The sequence below is a fragment of the Astatotilapia calliptera genome, chromosome 7 (assembly GCF_900246225.1).
Source record: "Astatotilapia calliptera chromosome 7, fAstCal1.2, whole genome shotgun sequence".
Classification (NCBI taxonomy): domain Eukaryota; kingdom Metazoa; phylum Chordata; class Actinopteri; order Cichliformes; family Cichlidae; genus Astatotilapia; species Astatotilapia calliptera.
In genome coordinates, this window is record NC_039308.1 from 35,957,075 (window position 1) to 35,974,304 (window position 17,230).

At 38.9% G+C, this 17,230-nt stretch overlaps 1 protein-coding gene across 1 annotated transcript in view; it reads right to left on the minus strand.

The window, feature by feature from the left end:
* Positions 1-2,482: 2,482 nt before the first annotated feature.
* Positions 2,483-17,230, minus strand: part of dcc (DCC netrin 1 receptor) — a 246,414-nt gene continuing 231,666 nt past the window's right edge. Inside the window, exon 29 of the mRNA XM_026172224.1 lies at positions 2,483-8,330. Within this exon, the coding sequence (XP_026028009.1) occupies positions 8,241-8,330 (90 nt within the window). The 3' untranslated portion in view covers positions 2,483-8,240. The remainder of the gene's footprint in view (positions 8,331-17,230) is intronic.

Consider the following 17,230-nt stretch of genomic DNA (forward strand, 5'->3'; position numbering starts at 1 on the left):
ACCTTATCAAGTCTGCTTGGTGTTTCTGAGTTTCACACAATTGACACTATACTAGTTCACAAGGAGCCTTCACTCGTACAGGACCTTCCCGGTGTGTTTCACAGGTTTTAGTCCATTAACTACAAAGAGCACTGGTTTTTCTTTCCTGCAGAGCATCAGCTTTTACTCTGATTTCCTGCCTTCCAGGCTGCCATTTAATGACACCTTTGTGAGCAAAGATATGCTGAAGTCATCCAGAAATGCAGCTGAAAGCATTTAGAACATTCTTTGTGGCGGTGCATTCAGAGACACTCAGACATATGAGAAGAAGTCATCATATTTGCCTTAATAGAGAGATGTAAAGTTTGACCAGTAGTGCTGGTCAGTATTCAATGATCTTTTATAGTTATAGTGAGGTATCAGTCTCCAGATGAGTAATCAGTAATCAGAGTAATCAACCAACCCAATGATACCTACTGGAAGAAGAAAAATACATTTAAAAATAAAGGGGATCTGAAAGTGTTCTACTATAATTGAAATAAGGAGTATGTAAAACACATATGGCGCTTTACTTGTCCTTAAATAATTATTCTTTTTATAATTTCATAATGATTCCATTTGAAACATTGGTATGTCTCTAACAATCAAATCTGAGTGAACACTTAACGTAACCCAACATCTGGTTTGTTTTTTGATATAGTCAGTTTTTTTAAAGAGAAAAATTGTCAATACAAGAATAAAAATGTGAGCACATGAAAAAAATCAGTTACTGAGGTGAAAGATTTTTATTCTATAGATGCCATTGTCAAATATATCATATATCATGTCTGAGTTTGTCCAAAGGCACCGTTTGCACTACTGTCAGACGATTAGTGTTGACTCCAGCACACCACAAAGTTAAGTCCTGCCCATGATAACTGCACTCTGCAAGCTGCTTTGCAACCCACCTTCACTGCAGCTTTAATCCATGCTGTATCTGGATTGACCAGTGTCATATCTGCTGTCGGTACCAGCTGCTCTGTTCTTGCTGCTGCTCAAGAATGGAGAGCCATACAACCAATTACAAATTACTCCATTTAGTAGTGAACACTTTCCTGCAGCTCAACTCAAGCTTCAAGATGAAACACACTTCACGTCAGCTCCACTCAGGTGCCTCTCTCTTTGCCCCAGATTTGGATTTCCTGGCTCCAAATAATGGGCAAAGAATAAAACTTAAATGTGACCCTGCGGCGGGTCTGCTGTAACTATGAAGAAGAACTGCATAGATGCGATCGGAGCCCTGCCATCCAGATTTCGGACTGACAATAAACAGAAATCGGAGGTGACTGCATCTCCTTGGAACGAGGAATCACGGTGGCAAACAGAATGCTTCGTCAAGGAATGTAAATAGGCAACAATATAAAAAAAAATACTGAAACCTTTTAAGGCAGTAACCTAAAATAAGAAAAATAAAACACTGCTTCAGTCCTCTTTTTTAATTTTTGTTCTTTGCTAATCTAAATGCACATTTGCAGAAATATCACATGGTTATAAATAATAGATTTAAAGAGCACTCGAAATAAAGTAATAATAGTAATAATATATTAAATTTGATTATAAAAAAGTTACTTCTACTCTAGTGGAACTGTACACTGTAAAAAAAAAAAGGAGCTTTTTAAAAATGTAGTTCTGCTGCAGCAATGTTTTTCTCCACAGTAAAATACACACGAAGCAAAAACCCAACTTCTGGCTGTTAGGAGATGGGGTGAGGGTGGGGTCAGACTCTTGAAGAAGAAAAGGTCCTTTTCAGTCCTTAGTCTCCTTTTTAGATTCCTGTGCACTGTTTAATTCACACTTGAAAAAGTGAAACTGGGCATTTTGTGTTGCACTGAATGATAAAATAAGATGATGACGTTGAGATGATGGCGATTCTTAGGCTGTTCCAGCATCAGATGAAGAAACTCTATTTCATAAAGCAATATTTGGGATCTTTTTGCGCATTGACAGTAAATCACAGGGTTTAGCTTTACATTTGACATTCAGATAAATTTATGTCCCCTTTAAGTAGACGTTTATTCTAACTGCCACAAATAAAAGCTTGCTCTTAACATGTTGTCCACACAGTCACAGTGTCTGCATCATTTAATCTCTCTCAATATTCTTGCCTGTCAACAAGTCCTCTAACCTAAATAACAATGTTGATACATTTGAAATATAACCGGAACATAAAAACAGATTTTTTTAAACCTATGTTTGGTTGGCTTTAGAGATAAAAATAAACTTTAGGAAGAGATTTAGCTTAAAATAGCGCTAAAGCAGCCTGGAATCAGAAAGAATTGCCACTTGTCCCCATCCACAGTCTGACAATGCCTCCACTCTAGCTGATATTTGCAGGAGGGGAGCTTCAATTGTCTGTAGTCAAATACTAGAGGCCAACCTATCTGCCTCAATCTAATGTAATTTTAGGTCCACCGTGATGTGTAGACATGCTGACATTTTGGTCCCCCTGAATAATATTGATGTATTTTCTATATATGGATCAGAGTCCTACAGTCATGGCCAAAGATTTTGGTCATGACTGTATAGTCAATTCTCAAAGAGCTGATTTCACACTAGAAATCAACAGAAACCAGGCAAACAAAGTAAAAAAAAGTTGTAAAGTAAAATAAGTCTGAAATCTGAAAAATGAAAAAACAGGTAGAGTACAGGACGGTCCTACAGCTGTTACATGCCGATAACGTAAATTAAACTAATTTCCTTGCAAGTATTGGGAGAATACAGGTAGAATTTCTCCCCCCAAGTTTCTTAGTTCCTATAACTAAAGGTCAGCCAATACAGGTAATTTGTCAGGTATTAAGGCAAACATCACTGCACAGCAAAGGCCGTGGATCTTAAAGCTTGGTTACTGAAGGGAAAAAAATCTCTGAATAAGCAAAAAAAAAAAAAGAGAAAGAAAAATCAGCTCATTTAATTCTTCTTTTAGAAATCTGGTCATTACACTGTTCTAAGTTAAGTAGGCGGATTTCCATAAAATGATCTTTGTTGCTGAAATAAAAGGACATTTAGGTTGAGTCTGAGAGGAAATGGTTTGTTTTGATGAACGCTTTCTGCATTATGAGTCACCGAGTGAGCCATTTGGGGGTACAGCATCTTGCACTGGAACATTTTGATAGACACGTTTGCCGTTCTGTGGATCCAAGCTTTGATATTTCAAGTACAGGACGATCCCTGCCATCACTGGATGTAGTACATCTGATGTGTCTGTGTTTCCCGGCAGGTGCTGAAAGGCTGCATCTGCGCTGCCAAAGTAAAAAAACAAACAAAAACAACTTTTCTTTTTTAGTTTCTCCCTTTAAAGGGACACGGGGCTTTTGGGATAAGTCCTCAGCAGAACAGCCCCGTCTCATCTGGTCCCTGTGTGTCGACTTTACAGGAGGAACAAATTAACATAACACAGAGCCCATTTTAACATTTCACAAAGACTTCAAATAAAGTGACTAAATATGGAGAAAGAAAAATAACACTGAAGTGAAAAGTATAGCTACAGAGAATGTCTTATTTATCTCAACGATGACAAAAACTCATGAAGGCGAATGACTGAGGATAAAAAAGTTAGGTGTTCTCTTTAAAGAACATTTCAAGTCACATCATTGGTATAAAGTCGGATTTTTGACAGCTGAGGGGAAAAACACCTATTTAAAGGTTTAATCAGCTGCTTATCCATGCTACTTTGAAGTGTTTTATCTGAGTCCAACTGATTTCTCCTTCTAAGAGTTACCAAATGTCCTATGTAAACGCTACAGAGTGTACAGGTGTTTCATGAATTAGCTCGTGCCTAAAAACGTTCAAAGGTTTCAGCCCAACTGATTATTTCCGAGATCCTGCATCAGTTTTTAGACTGATTTCCTTCCTTCCAGGCATCCATTGGTTTCAGCTCAAGTTTATGAATTTCAAATAGTAGAGACTTCAAAGTGGAGGGGCTTTTGTAGGCATGATACCTTGTGCATAAAGTATAGCAGGGCATCAGACAGACATCTGGAGACAAACCCATCGTTATGTAACTGAAGTATTCTTGATCAGATTAGTCAAAATATAATTTGAGCAAGCACTTTGACCTGATTTGGACTTATGGGCGGTCTACGAATTGAAAATATACAAAACTAATGGCAGTTGGAAACCAAAGAGTAGACATAAAAGATGGATGTTTCTTATAGGTTGAAAAGTGAAAACTAAGTGCCTTAAACCTGCTTTTTTTTGTTCTAATGGCCATCAAACTCTGACCTTTGCCCAACTTCGCACTTGAAAACCTCAGTAAACGCTTTTCTAAAGAGGTTTTGAAATCAGCCACTAGTTTTGTATTTTGTTTTATATAGCTTGGTGTTGATTTTTGTAAGTTTGGGTCCAATTCAGTGTAAATAGACATTAAAGTAGCACATGCTGTAGGTAGTGGCGAATCCCTACTGCTCCTTGTTTTCAAAAACTGAGATCACAGTGGCTTAAGTGATGAGCGTGATGACTTAAAACGAGAGACAACTTCAGTGTCTATCTTTTGCATGTGGTCTATTACGGAAACAGCTGAAATTACAAGCCATTTCTAGGAAACTCAGAAGAAACAGTTATGAAATACAGAACAATTCTGCAACACTGACTAAAATAAAGTTGCTCAAATGCAAAGTGTGATGGCTGGCTGATGGATCCACCAGTTTAAAGACTCCTAGTACTGCTCAACTTAATTATTTTTTTACTTTTTGATTTAAGAGCTGTTCTGTAAGTTGACTTAAAGTAACCTGTGCAGTTGCTTCCATTTCCACTGACACATGATCTGAGTCACTGGATCAAAACCTGACAAGTTGGCAGTGATACGAAGGTCTGGAAACAATGTGTGCAAGCTGACTTTCACAAATGAAACAAACAAACGTCTGCCAGAAAGGTCCAGCTGGATGGATGATAATTGGAAAAGAAGATGTGATTCACATTTAATGGGTTAAAATGTGCAAATTCACCAGTAAGAGCAGTTAACTTTAATCATTCCTTCTTTTCTTTCCTTTTTGAAATGCCTTGTGTCAACAGGCCATTCGATTCAGAATTTATTGTTGAATCTGATTTTCTTATTTTTTTATAATCAAATTTTAGTCTGACCCCACAGCACAGGATTGTTCCGTCTCTACAAAGCTCTGCTCTGCAGAGAGGAGGGGAGGGGAGGAAGAGCAGAGTGAAATGGGGATTTTTCTCCGAGAACAGGCTGATGAGTTTGATCCCCTCACCGCCTGTCTGCCAGCGTTCGCTCGCTTTTCATACCCGCGCTCGCACTACCGAGATGTTACCTTTCCATCCCTTCCGTGCCCGGGACTTTTCTCCGCCGGCGTAACGGCCCAGCGAGCGTGAGCTTGAATCATAATATTTGAAACTACGTTATAATGAATTCACGGGCTCATTCCTCTGTGCCCTAACTCGCACATACAAACCACCCCTGAATATCAATTCATGGCTCTGCCTCTCTCTGTCTCCCTCAGGCTTTTTCCTTTTATCACAGAAAGATAAAGGTCTGTAAATTACAATATGGAGACTGGGGTGATGGAGTCAAATACAGAGCATACTGATTGCCTGTTTTTTTTTTCTCCCTACTGATTAATGAATCATTTGTCATTTTGAATTCCTGGTTTTCTGCAGGCAGACAAAATGACTATCCTTACCAGTCGTTTAGCCAGGTGGTCAAATGTGACTGTTACAGGTGGTGTAGTTCCACATACTTCCAATTATGTTGCAAGAATGAGGGGGTGATATTTAGAAAAACAGATTGCTGCAGCAGCAAAGAAAGAAGTGAGACCTTCACAAAAACTCCAGCGCAGATCAATTTGTTAGGATTTTTTTTTTTTTTTACAGTGTACACCTTCTTCACTGTCCTAATGCCGCTTTTCACAAATATGATTTCTCTTTCAGAAAGAGAAACAAAAACATCCCCACCCATCTCACCTCCATCAAATTTTCAAAATCAGGTTCTCTGGCCTGCTGTCAATGCAAATGCAGTTGTTTTAAAGAACAGGGAGGTACATATGCTTTGCACTGATGCTACAGAGGACACCTTGAATGCAGTTGCTTCAGGTTTAAATTCCCTCTTTGCAATTTGTTTCCTCAGTCAACCTTTTCTTAAACGGCTTCTATTAAAACTACAAATGGCACAAAAGGGCTTCTTTATACCAGTTAACAAAGAATTTTTGAATTAAACTAAATGTCTGACATGTTCAAAGGCTGGAGGCTATCATATTTCACTGTGGTTAAAGTAGCTCTCTGCAGAAATGTGGTTAAAAAAACCTGACTTAAAAAAACTCAGCTCTGACAGGACATCAAATGTAAAAATATACTTTGTGGATTATGCATTATTTGTGTTGATCTTTTTGTCACATTTTCTCTTATCGTTTTTTGTATAAAAACAGAACCACCTGAAGAAAACTCTAAGTGAAGCTGACGGTTTTGCCATTGTTCCAGGTGGTTGATCAAGGTCGGCAGAGGTACACTCGTGTTTGTCTCATGAAAAATAAATATGGATTCATCAAAAGCAAGCCCAGATACAGCACACTCACATCCAGCCAGACACTGTAAAATGGCACAGTGAAAAAATAAACAATGACAGAGATCTGTCTCATCAGTCGTCATCAGTGGCTGCCCCATCATCTCCAACCCCAATAAAAACATTAATAATAAAGGTAACATCAAATCTCTTTTTCTTCCATTTTTGACAAGAGCAACACAGCGCCCTGCTGTGGTTGCTTTGAAGCTAATTATGCATACAACTTAATGACAGAAAACAAAATTATTGTTTTGTGATCTCAGAGTCAAAACTGTTGTCTTATGATCATGACTTAATTACCCTTTTCTCGATTTTGGTAGTGCTTATTATGTTTTTGATAGAATAACCATGATTCAGTGAGTGTCCTACAAAATGTATCTTTGGTGAACACGTGAACTAGTGTCCCAAAGACCAACAGCACTGATATTCACAGACTGTAACCCTTCTTTAGTCCTCCAGACAACAGGGGGGCGATGCTGCACTTTGCGACTAACATGTTTAGAGTGACTGAACATACGTTTGACATGAACAATTGCTGTATTTCAACCGGAGACATTTCTTTGTTCCACAATGGAATTGATCATCTCAAACCAGCTCCACCTTGTTCCTCAAATCGTATCTTTTTCACCCACTTCAAGTCCATTTTTAGGCCAGACTTGAACAACTAGCAAAAAAAAGTTACAGTAAGCTTTCAGAGATGAGAATTTGGCAATGACACAAGTCCTTGTGGGTAAATACTGGACATTTTCTGCGTTAGGGAGAGTAAAGGCTTGGTCAGGAGCAGCAACCAACTGTGGGAGTCTAAAGAGGTTTTTATACAGTCCTGTAAGAAAAAGTTAGTAGAATCCAGATCCAGATGATTCAGACCAGACTTTACAATTTTAATCTCAAGACCCAGAACGTGGAAGGGTATCTTGGGCTTGGGTGATGTGTGTTTCAGTCAAATCATACTGTTTTGTGTAAGACAGAAAAAGATAAACGATGAGAAAAAATGTCGTAGTGAATCACCTCGCTCTGTTATAACAGACAACCTTGAATCCACATGAAAAAAAAAAGTTTTGTTGAAACTTTGGTGGCTGAGGATGTATTTTCCATTTCTCACTTAGGTTTGTGTTGCATTTTCAAACCATATGCACATCCCGTAAATGCGCAAAGTTGGAATACCCAAAGAAAAAGAAAAGACAAAACGGAGTGGCGATAATGAAAAATAAGTGAGGTACAGTCACAGTAACTGAGTTGAAGATAACTCAGCGGAGAAGGATGCTAATAAATATCACAAATAAGAGAAACAGGAGGGATCTTGTAATTTTGTCTTCTTTTTTTGTGATAATCCTTTCCCCCTGTTTCATTAAGTCGAGGCGCTAGGCATTGGGTTTTTTTAGTTTTGTGTTTGAGGTTGAGGGGTCTAAAGGGGTTTCAGTTTAAACTCCTAAAGACGCCCCTCAACACTGGTCCTGTTCTTGATGCTGTGTGCTGTAGTGTTTATCCTCTTTCGAATTTCCTTTTTCCAATCCCGGTCCCAGTGGATAGTAGCCAAGACCAGTAGAAACCAAACAGACTTAACCCAGCACAAACGGAGATCTGATTCCACAGAGGCATCTTTAAACCCAGATTGACCTGTTGGTGCCTTGAAAGACCAGACAACAGGTGACATCGAGGCTTGAAGAAGGGTTCCAGACTAGGCCGTGATTCAGGGCCGGGCCGGGCTCAGATGTTAGAAGGCGGAGCCTGTTATGGCATTGAGTTGCTGCATCAGCCCTTCTAGACTGGCCATCTGCTCTGACAGGTCATCTTGCTCATAAATCTGAAATATAAAGAAATAAAACAGAGTTTAATAGCTTTATAAAATCATGGACCATTGTGTGTCAAAACTACATACAGTAGATACAGTTTAAAGAAAAGCTATCAAGCTATAATTGTGAACCAACCGATCCACCACTGAGGGTAAGTATGTATGAGGCAGATTCAAACATATGTATTTCAGGCTTGAGGCTACACCAAAGCCCCCCCAGGATCGATCCACTGTATTTTTCTCTCAAACTAGTTCCAAAATAACTAAGGATGGATATCTGCATTGTTGCTCAGGTGCTTGTTAGCACTGACCACAAGCTTGTGTATGAAAGCCGTTCAGTAGTCATGTTGTGACGAGTTCAGATATCAGTTTGATCATACCACCAAATTCTACTGAAATATTTTGTAGACATGTGCTTCTTCGTTGGTAGTGTGACCAAATCAGTCCTGGCTTCTGCACTTCATGTTCTCATAAACAAACATCCTAATGATCATCGCCTGCCAACAGACCAGAAAACAGTTAGGCTTTAGTTAATTACCCAAAGATCAAAACTTAACCTCCTACAATCCAAAGCAGCTACCAACCCTACTGAAAGTTAAGCAGCTTTTTACAAAAATGCTGCTTTCCAGTTTCAGCAAACTTGATTTAAAAAATGCTTAATGATGAAGATAGTATTTGGGTGATAAATAATCCTGGACTTTATTTTTTGCTCTGTTACAAATATGTATTTTTTAACAGTATGTCAGTGACTGAGTACACTTCAGTTTGGTGTTAGTTTCTTGCATACATGCAATTTGCATGCAATGTGCTCACAAATGCTTGTAAAAATGGCTGAACTACTCCTGAGCCACACTTTGGTAGCACCAGTGTGATTGTCACTTCAGCTGACAGCACTGTTAGCAGCCGTGGAAGCAAGACATTCTGTGGGGCGTTATGGGTTTTATTACAAAACTATGTCCTGAAAGCACACTCTTCATGGGGAGGCTGAATATGGGCTACAGACTGACAACTCAGCACTAGTTATGTAAAACCCAAACATGTGAAAATCATCCACTTGTCAACCAATTTTCTTGTGGATGTAACCACTTTCTTGAACTGCCATCCGTATTACGGCTTAATTTAGCTCCAAAACCTAATATTGTAAATCCATCAGTTTACTAAGACAACAAACAAGAGGTCAGCTTATTTGGACCTTTTCTCTGAGAACAGGAATGCTACACATTTAGGCTGTGAAAGGACATAAATCACACCTTTTTCACTGCTGAAAACCATTTCCCCAGCCATACCTTTAAGAGGCTTAATGTGTTTCTTCTGCACTCTTTGATGCATTCATTCATTTTTGTGCGAGTCAACTTGCACAGTGTCGTAAGTGGCTGCAAATACCTAATCTATCACAGTGAACCTCGTGTCTGATTTGGTTTCTGTCAAGAGTTCAGTTATTGTTGCCTGGCAGTGCAGTGCAAACTTTTCAATATGCACTTATAACTGAATAAAATAAAAGGTGACTCCGTGTTGACTGTGATGGATTATCTATCAGCAGCAGGTTTCAAGTCTCTGCAGTCTGACTGATGTGGAACCAATGGCTGCCTGAGGGAGGGAAATCAGAGTAAAAAGTTGGACAGCAATCAACAGGAATTCAAAGTTCACAGGATTTCTAGTTAATGGGCTTAATCAAGAATAAAACCAGCAATAATGAGCTTAGCTAACAGTTCTCCCCCGAGACGACTGCATCAAATGTGTTAGAGTTGTTGCTGTCACTGGTCTGCAAGTGTTTCCAAGGATGCGGCACACTTATAGAGTGAATGGCTTCACTTAAATATCCTGCAAATGTGTGATCACTGTGTAATGGCCTGTTCTGTCCGACTATACAAACTGTCACCTCTCAGTGTGCCAACTTAAGTGCCTTCATCTGTGTGCGTGTGTGACAGTCAAGTGCTCGTCTCTCTGAGACACACATTCTCGGCGTGTTATATTGAGCGTGGCCTTCATGCAGAGTTTGTCCTTGCAGCTGAAAAAAAAAAATTCAATATTCTCCTCAGTGTGCTGTGGAAAACCGATAAAGGCCCTGTGGAGATATTTCTCACACTTTAATCGAAAAATGTTGTCAATGTACAAGACCCTCAATTTATATACTTGTAAAGAATTAGTGTTGTACACAGTCAGTCCTTCATTATACGGCAGCGACTCTATATAAATATGACTGCAGAACTCCAGTGCATATGCTTGGCTTTCTGAATTGACCCCCTTAAGCCACATACAAGTAGTCAATGTAATCTTTAGCAAACTGCAGATGGACAACAGATTTCTTTGTCTCCTTCCAGCCCTGTGATGCACACCATTGTTGTGCATTCTGTTCCCCTGACAGGGGAATCATTGACGTTAATATCAGCCTCTGTGTTATAGAGAACTTTAGTTTCTTAGAAACTTTTGGGGTTCCTTTGTGACCTTGCAGATCCTCCTGTGGAGCACAACAATGCTCTTGAAAATCCTTCAGCTGCACACAGTCAGTCTGTCAGTGGACTGCTGGGTCGAAAATCCTCAAGGACTGTTTAAAAATCCTTCACAGCCAAAAAAACCCCAACAACCACTCTTTTTATTAGGTATTCAAAAATTGTCGTTGTCTGTGCCATCATGCGCTTGTTCACACACATTTTGAAAGATATCAGATCAGGTAATCATCCCCTTAACTGCTAACATGCGACTATACTGTCATCTTCCAATTTACTGTTAATTCTAATTCTGTACAATATTGGAGAAATGACCAGGTCTGCTTAACAGAGGTGGTGTCCAACTTTGTGGGCTTGTGTTCGGTCATATTGATGCAGAATCTGAAAGCTTTCTCAAATATTTTTATACAACATTTATTAGATTAATAACACATATGACACACCAAAGCTTCGAAAGCAGCCATATTGTGTGAAAAAAATTGTACAATCACTTTAAATCTGCTCATTCTGGGACTAATTAAGGTGAACACTTAAATTTTGAGATAGTTCTTACTGACGAAAAATAAAAAGTTTGATTTGTGTGTTCACACACACAAAAAAGTGGTTTACTTACAAGCACAATAAAATAATAAAGAAAACTTTGGGTTACACCGTTATTGATAGTAATGCTTTAATATGAGTTATATTTAATATACTAACTTATACTTTTGTGCTCATGTTTTGGTTTAAAAGTCAGATTATCCGCTGATTTCCTCTAACCACGACCCATCTGCAACCCTGATGATGCTAATCTGGATGTTTGGCACCGTAATGTAAAATATAAACATGATGGCAATGATTTTTTGTAAAATGTAAAATATTAGTCTTTGTGGGCAATATTTAAAAATACAGATTAAGTTAAAAAATATTTTTTAATTATTATTGCTATCCTGTTTTGAGGGGGGAATCAATCCTGCTGGTCTACAGTTAAACATCTCTCATGAGTTTGGTTCAGTTAAAGCTTTTAACCTGAACAGATGGATCATGTTGGGTCAGCTTTCGACTGGTTTTCTGCCTCGGGACAAGATAACACCCCCTCCAGTCATATATAGATTTTTTATACCGCCCCCATTTAAAACATCAACAGCAGTAAAGAAATATCAACCAGCAGCAGCAGCAGCAGTCTGTATACCAGTTACCACCTAACTGACAGTCCTGTGACATCAGAATGTCAGAGTTTTCAAAGCATAGAGAATTCGATTTACACTGAAAGCTGCAGTAATGTTTATTTTTTTAATAAACTGAAATAATTTAAGTTATCATTGCGTAATATCTCATATCCTTTATTTTATCTTTCATTAGTTGCATTCTGAGAAGGGGAAAGTTGGTCAAGCAAACATCCCTTGAAAAAACTTTCGATGCCAACGACTGATGCAGTTACATCATACACACTACTGAAATGTAAGTAACTTGTTAGTAAATGTGATTGGATTAGTTTTACTTAAAAGATGCATCATATTCACAGATTTCACTTCTTTACAAATTATTACTGTGTAGTATTAGCTGCAGTGCCAAACGTGTAAAGAATCTTGCTTCTCAGTTAGTGAAGTGAAATGTCATTGTACATTTGTTCCTACACAGCTCACAGCTTCCTTTGAGTAGTAAATACATCACAGAGTTACCTAGGCAACCAGAACCTGCAATATCTGCTAGTGACCACCTGTCAGATTAAAAGTAATGCAGGGCAAGTGGATTGCTTCGTGTGTAGACAACCCTTCAGGGAGCTGCTGGGCAACTGGAATACATCCACTGATGGTTAAAGTCCTTGCATGCTTCCTTGTGTTTTTACTGATTTATTTCATCCTGATGGATATTTTTCATTTTGTTTTACATCCTGCATTTTTAGGGTAACTGAAATATTTCAGGAAGAGAATTACATAATCGCTGATTAATCAAGAAATTAGAAAAAAAAAAAAAATCAAATGGACACGCACGAAGAAGTTGCATTGCCAGCAGGGGGAGATAATATATTTAAAGCCCAAAAGTCGGCAGTGAGCAAAAAAACATATGAAGTACAGTCCAAGGTCCTTAATCAGCAGAAACGATTAAGCTAGGCGGCTAATATGCGTTTACATATAAATGTGTTAATAATCTCTGTTTAAACACTTTCCTGTGATTATTTCATGTTGATTTGAAGAGTTAAAACAGCGCTGCTATTTGGCCAAACTGAACATCTACTGTATAGGCTCCCTGTATAGCAAAAATATTTGGGATATTTTTCAGATACATTAAGTCTGTCCCCATCGAGATGCCTCAAAGAGATCTGAAAAAGTACTTCCACAATTCTAAAATCGTATCCTTCCATTCAGTAACAAAAATTATGCTATATCATGGATTTTGCTGTACTGACTGTGCCAAGCTTGGCAACCTTCGTCTTCATAATGGCATTTAATAACTATGACAAGCTTGATCCAAGTAGAAGGACCCTCCAGGACGGAAAAGGAAAGATCAAGCCCAGTTCTGTTGATCAAATTTACTCAATATGCAAAATATGTCTCTTGTTGTTCAACTCAGACAATAAATTGGTGTCTAAAACTGTTTTTAATGATTTGAAAAACATGATAAACTGTTCTTTCAAATTATACTGAATGCAGCATGCCAATAATGCTAATTATGAGCCCAATCAATGAATACTTTAGGATACTTTTAGTTTATTCATGCATTGTTTTAGTTTCTCCAGATAATTTGGGAGATATCCAATGCTACTTCACCTTGTAATACTCTTGGCTTCTACCAGGCCCATTTTTCTATTGTCTATTGTTCTACATTGTCCTTTATATGCACTTTGGCATGTATGTCTGCCAGTATAATTTAATCTAGTGGCTCATGTAGCTTCCCCTGAAGACAATTTTCCATCTAATTTAAAACACATTTTGGTTAAAATTAGCATTTAAATTATGTTTTTTTTGTAAAAACAGGCTTAAAAAACCTCCTTCACCAGGTTCTGTTCATTTTTAATCTCTCCTTCATAGCTGTTGAGCAGGTGACATAAATCTCTCTTGCTCGCTCTAGACATAAAGACCTGTTGTGGATTCACATTAAGGAAAAGGAAGGACACACTGCACTTGTAAGGTTGTCTTTTGTCAGTGTAACACATGGGGAGTGTGACCTTGTGGCCTTCCACTTTTATTTCAAATGAGAAAAGCTCATCTCAGAACTCCACACTGCTGTAGATTGCCCACTTCACATGGGCAGAAAATTCTTCTATATAAATCACAAGCGGGTGTAAAAAAATCCTTAAAAAACCCAGTGACCTTTTGATCTCATTTGTTGACCTGTAACAGCAGTTTCAACGAGTCAGTAAATGCTTCATCGATGGGATAAAATGCCCATCGATACTCTATGTTTCCCTCTGATATCCTGTTGACCTTGAATGAAACTCCTCTGTGCTCTGTCAGGGATTCATCCCGACACAGCAGAGCAAGCAGAGCACATGCAAACCTTGTTTCACACTAACTTAGATAAATGTGGTTACGTGTCTCCATCTGTCCAAGTATCCCACTCTTTCTTTCCTACAAGTTAGCAATGAAATGCGTAACACGTTAAATGTCTCATAGTTCTGAGCGACTTGGAGGAGACATAAAGATGCAAAGAGGCGTGGTGCCATTTAACAGAGCTGAATACAAAGGGACTGATCGACAGACTTTCTGCTGCATTGAACAAATGCCAGAAATACTGAATAAGCTGTTAGTAAGAAAATGTGGGTCTGAGTGGTATCACCTCTTTGTTGACTTATTTTCTCTCCCCACAGGACATTAAATAGTTCACTCAACAGTCAGAAGCAAATCAAGAAGTTTTCTTTTAATCATTTTGCACCTTCACCATCAGCTTTCATGCCCATTGTGGCATCTGTAAAGCAAGATGCATTGCATTATAGTGAATTGGGAGTGATTATGAACAGATTGTGAAGGACAAATTCAAAAAGCCTGGACTGCATATACTTATATTCGCATTGAGATTAGATGCTACTAAATGTTTACACCCAATAACTGCCTGGTGAGGTTGTTCTGTGGCCAGCTGGATGAGCAAAGTGTCAAAACATGAGCTATTTAGGATGAAGAGATGCTTTAATAATAATAATGGGTGAATGGGTTAAATGCAGAGGAGTAATTTCCCTACGGGGACTAACACATACACATAATACAACAACAATAATAATAATAATAATAATAATAATAATAATAATAATACATTTTATTTATAAAGCGCCTTTCAAGTCACCCAAGGACACTGTACAATAGATAAAAACACATAATATAACAATGACACAATGAAGAACAATAAAACAAAAGCACAGGATATAATTAACAAACAGTGAATATACAGATTTGAACTGATGGGTTTTGAGTTGAGATTTAAACTGGGGGAGAGAACCAATGTTTCTTATATCTGGTGGTAGAGCTCCACAGCCTGGGAGCAGAGCAGCTAAAAGCTCTGCTTCCTGTGGTGGTGAGGCCAAAATAAGGCACAACAAGCTGGACAGAAGAAGATCGAAGTGAGCGGGCAGGAAAGGTAGTGCTTAACAGGTCAGAAACGTAAGGAGGTGCGAGGTTATGAATGGCCTTGAAGGTGAGCAGAAGAAGTGAAGTTCCTGAAGAACAGGGGTGATGTGCTGGTAGGACGGGGTTCTGGTGATAATGCGAGCAGCAGAGTTGTGAACCAGTTGAAGCTTATGGAGGGATTTTTGGGGGAGACCATGCAAAAGACAATTGCAGTAGTCAATACGGGAGGTAACAAGACCGTGGACAAGAATGGACGTGGACTGTGTGGAAAGAGAAGGACGTAATCTGTTAATGTTGCGTAGATGGAAATAGGCAGAACGGGTGAGATTACTGATGTGAGACTTGTAGGAAAATGAACTGTCTAATGTGACACCAAGGCTCTTAACCTGAGAAGAAGGGAAAACTGTGGAGTTATCGATGATGAGTGAGAAATGGTTCGCCCTGTAGGCATAGGGTCAAGATGACATGTTACCAGAGATACTGAAATTACATGAGCTAATATTTCTCTTTTCTCTGTTTAAACACTGGATATCGTTTCTGTCCCCTATTTTGAATAAAATATGTGTTTATAGCATTTGCAAATCATTTTCATTTCATGGATAAAAAGTCCACAATAACATGCTGGGCAGGTGTTAGAAGGTAAAAATGTGTTGGGAATATTTAAGGCCAGGGGCCTGTTCTTCGTACGTCGCTTACTACATCCAAGATCAAATGACACATCCAAGACCAAATCATCGCGCTAACCGTGAGCTCGCTAATCCGGTTCTCCGAACACACCTGCTGTTGACGATTAGTACAGCTGGATGAAGTAATGTGAGATCACTGGGTGTCGTAAAAGGGGCTACGCATCGATAGTAGAAACATTGATCGGCAACCCTCTGATTGGTCGGCGAAAATGTCGAAGGAGCGCGCTCGGTATTTTTCGGCAGCAGAGCAAGAACTCTTGATTGAGGGATTTCAGGAGTTTCAGAGTTTAATCAGAACGCAAGGGAACACTGCAAAGGCTGCAAAAGCAAGGAGAGAGGGCTGGCAGAAAGTTGCTGACAAATTAAACTCGTAAGTAATTTAATAATAACAATAATAATGGAGTGGATTGATATAGCGCTTTTCAAGGCACCCAAAGCGCTTTACAATACCACTATTCATTCACTCTCACATTCACACACTGGTGGAGGCAGCTACAGTTGTAGCCACAGCTGCCCTGGGGCAGACTGACAGAAGCCAGGCTGCCATATCGCGCCATCGGCCCCTCTGGCCAACACCAGTAGGCGGTAGGGTAAATTTATTGTATTACACTATATTATCCAATATTATATTACATTATATTATGTTATATTATATCCCCTTACACATTAGAGCCACAACAGGACCCACTAGAACATGGGAACAAGTAAAAGTGGAATATAAGAATATGCTACAGAATGGTAATATTTATCACTTATACTGCTTTTCGTCTCTAGGAAAGAGACCCTGAAATAATCTGTTTGTTTGTTCATAACAGCAACCAAGAAAAGGGCAGAGGAAAAAAAGACAGGTGGTGGTCCTGCACCCCCTCGTCAACAAGTTGGTTAAGTGAATAATACCCTCACGGGAATATCGATATCTCTCAATGAGCACACTGTCGCGCTGAGCTAAAGGATCCTGTCTATCCCGCAATATACGCTGAATTCTGAGGACTCTCCTTATCAATCTTGCACCTTCCGCAATGGGTGGCTCGCGTATACGGACAGGACATGGCTGCGACAGACTTCCCAAATCCACCTTCGCTTTTATAGCCGTGGTCTCTCATCTTGATTACACAAAGTAATTTGCAATTACTACTGTGAAATATGAATTACATCTGTAATAATCACATACATGTAATAGAATGTTAATAGTACATTTCCCTTTTTTAGGAAATGACCTGTATGTATCTGTGTGACAT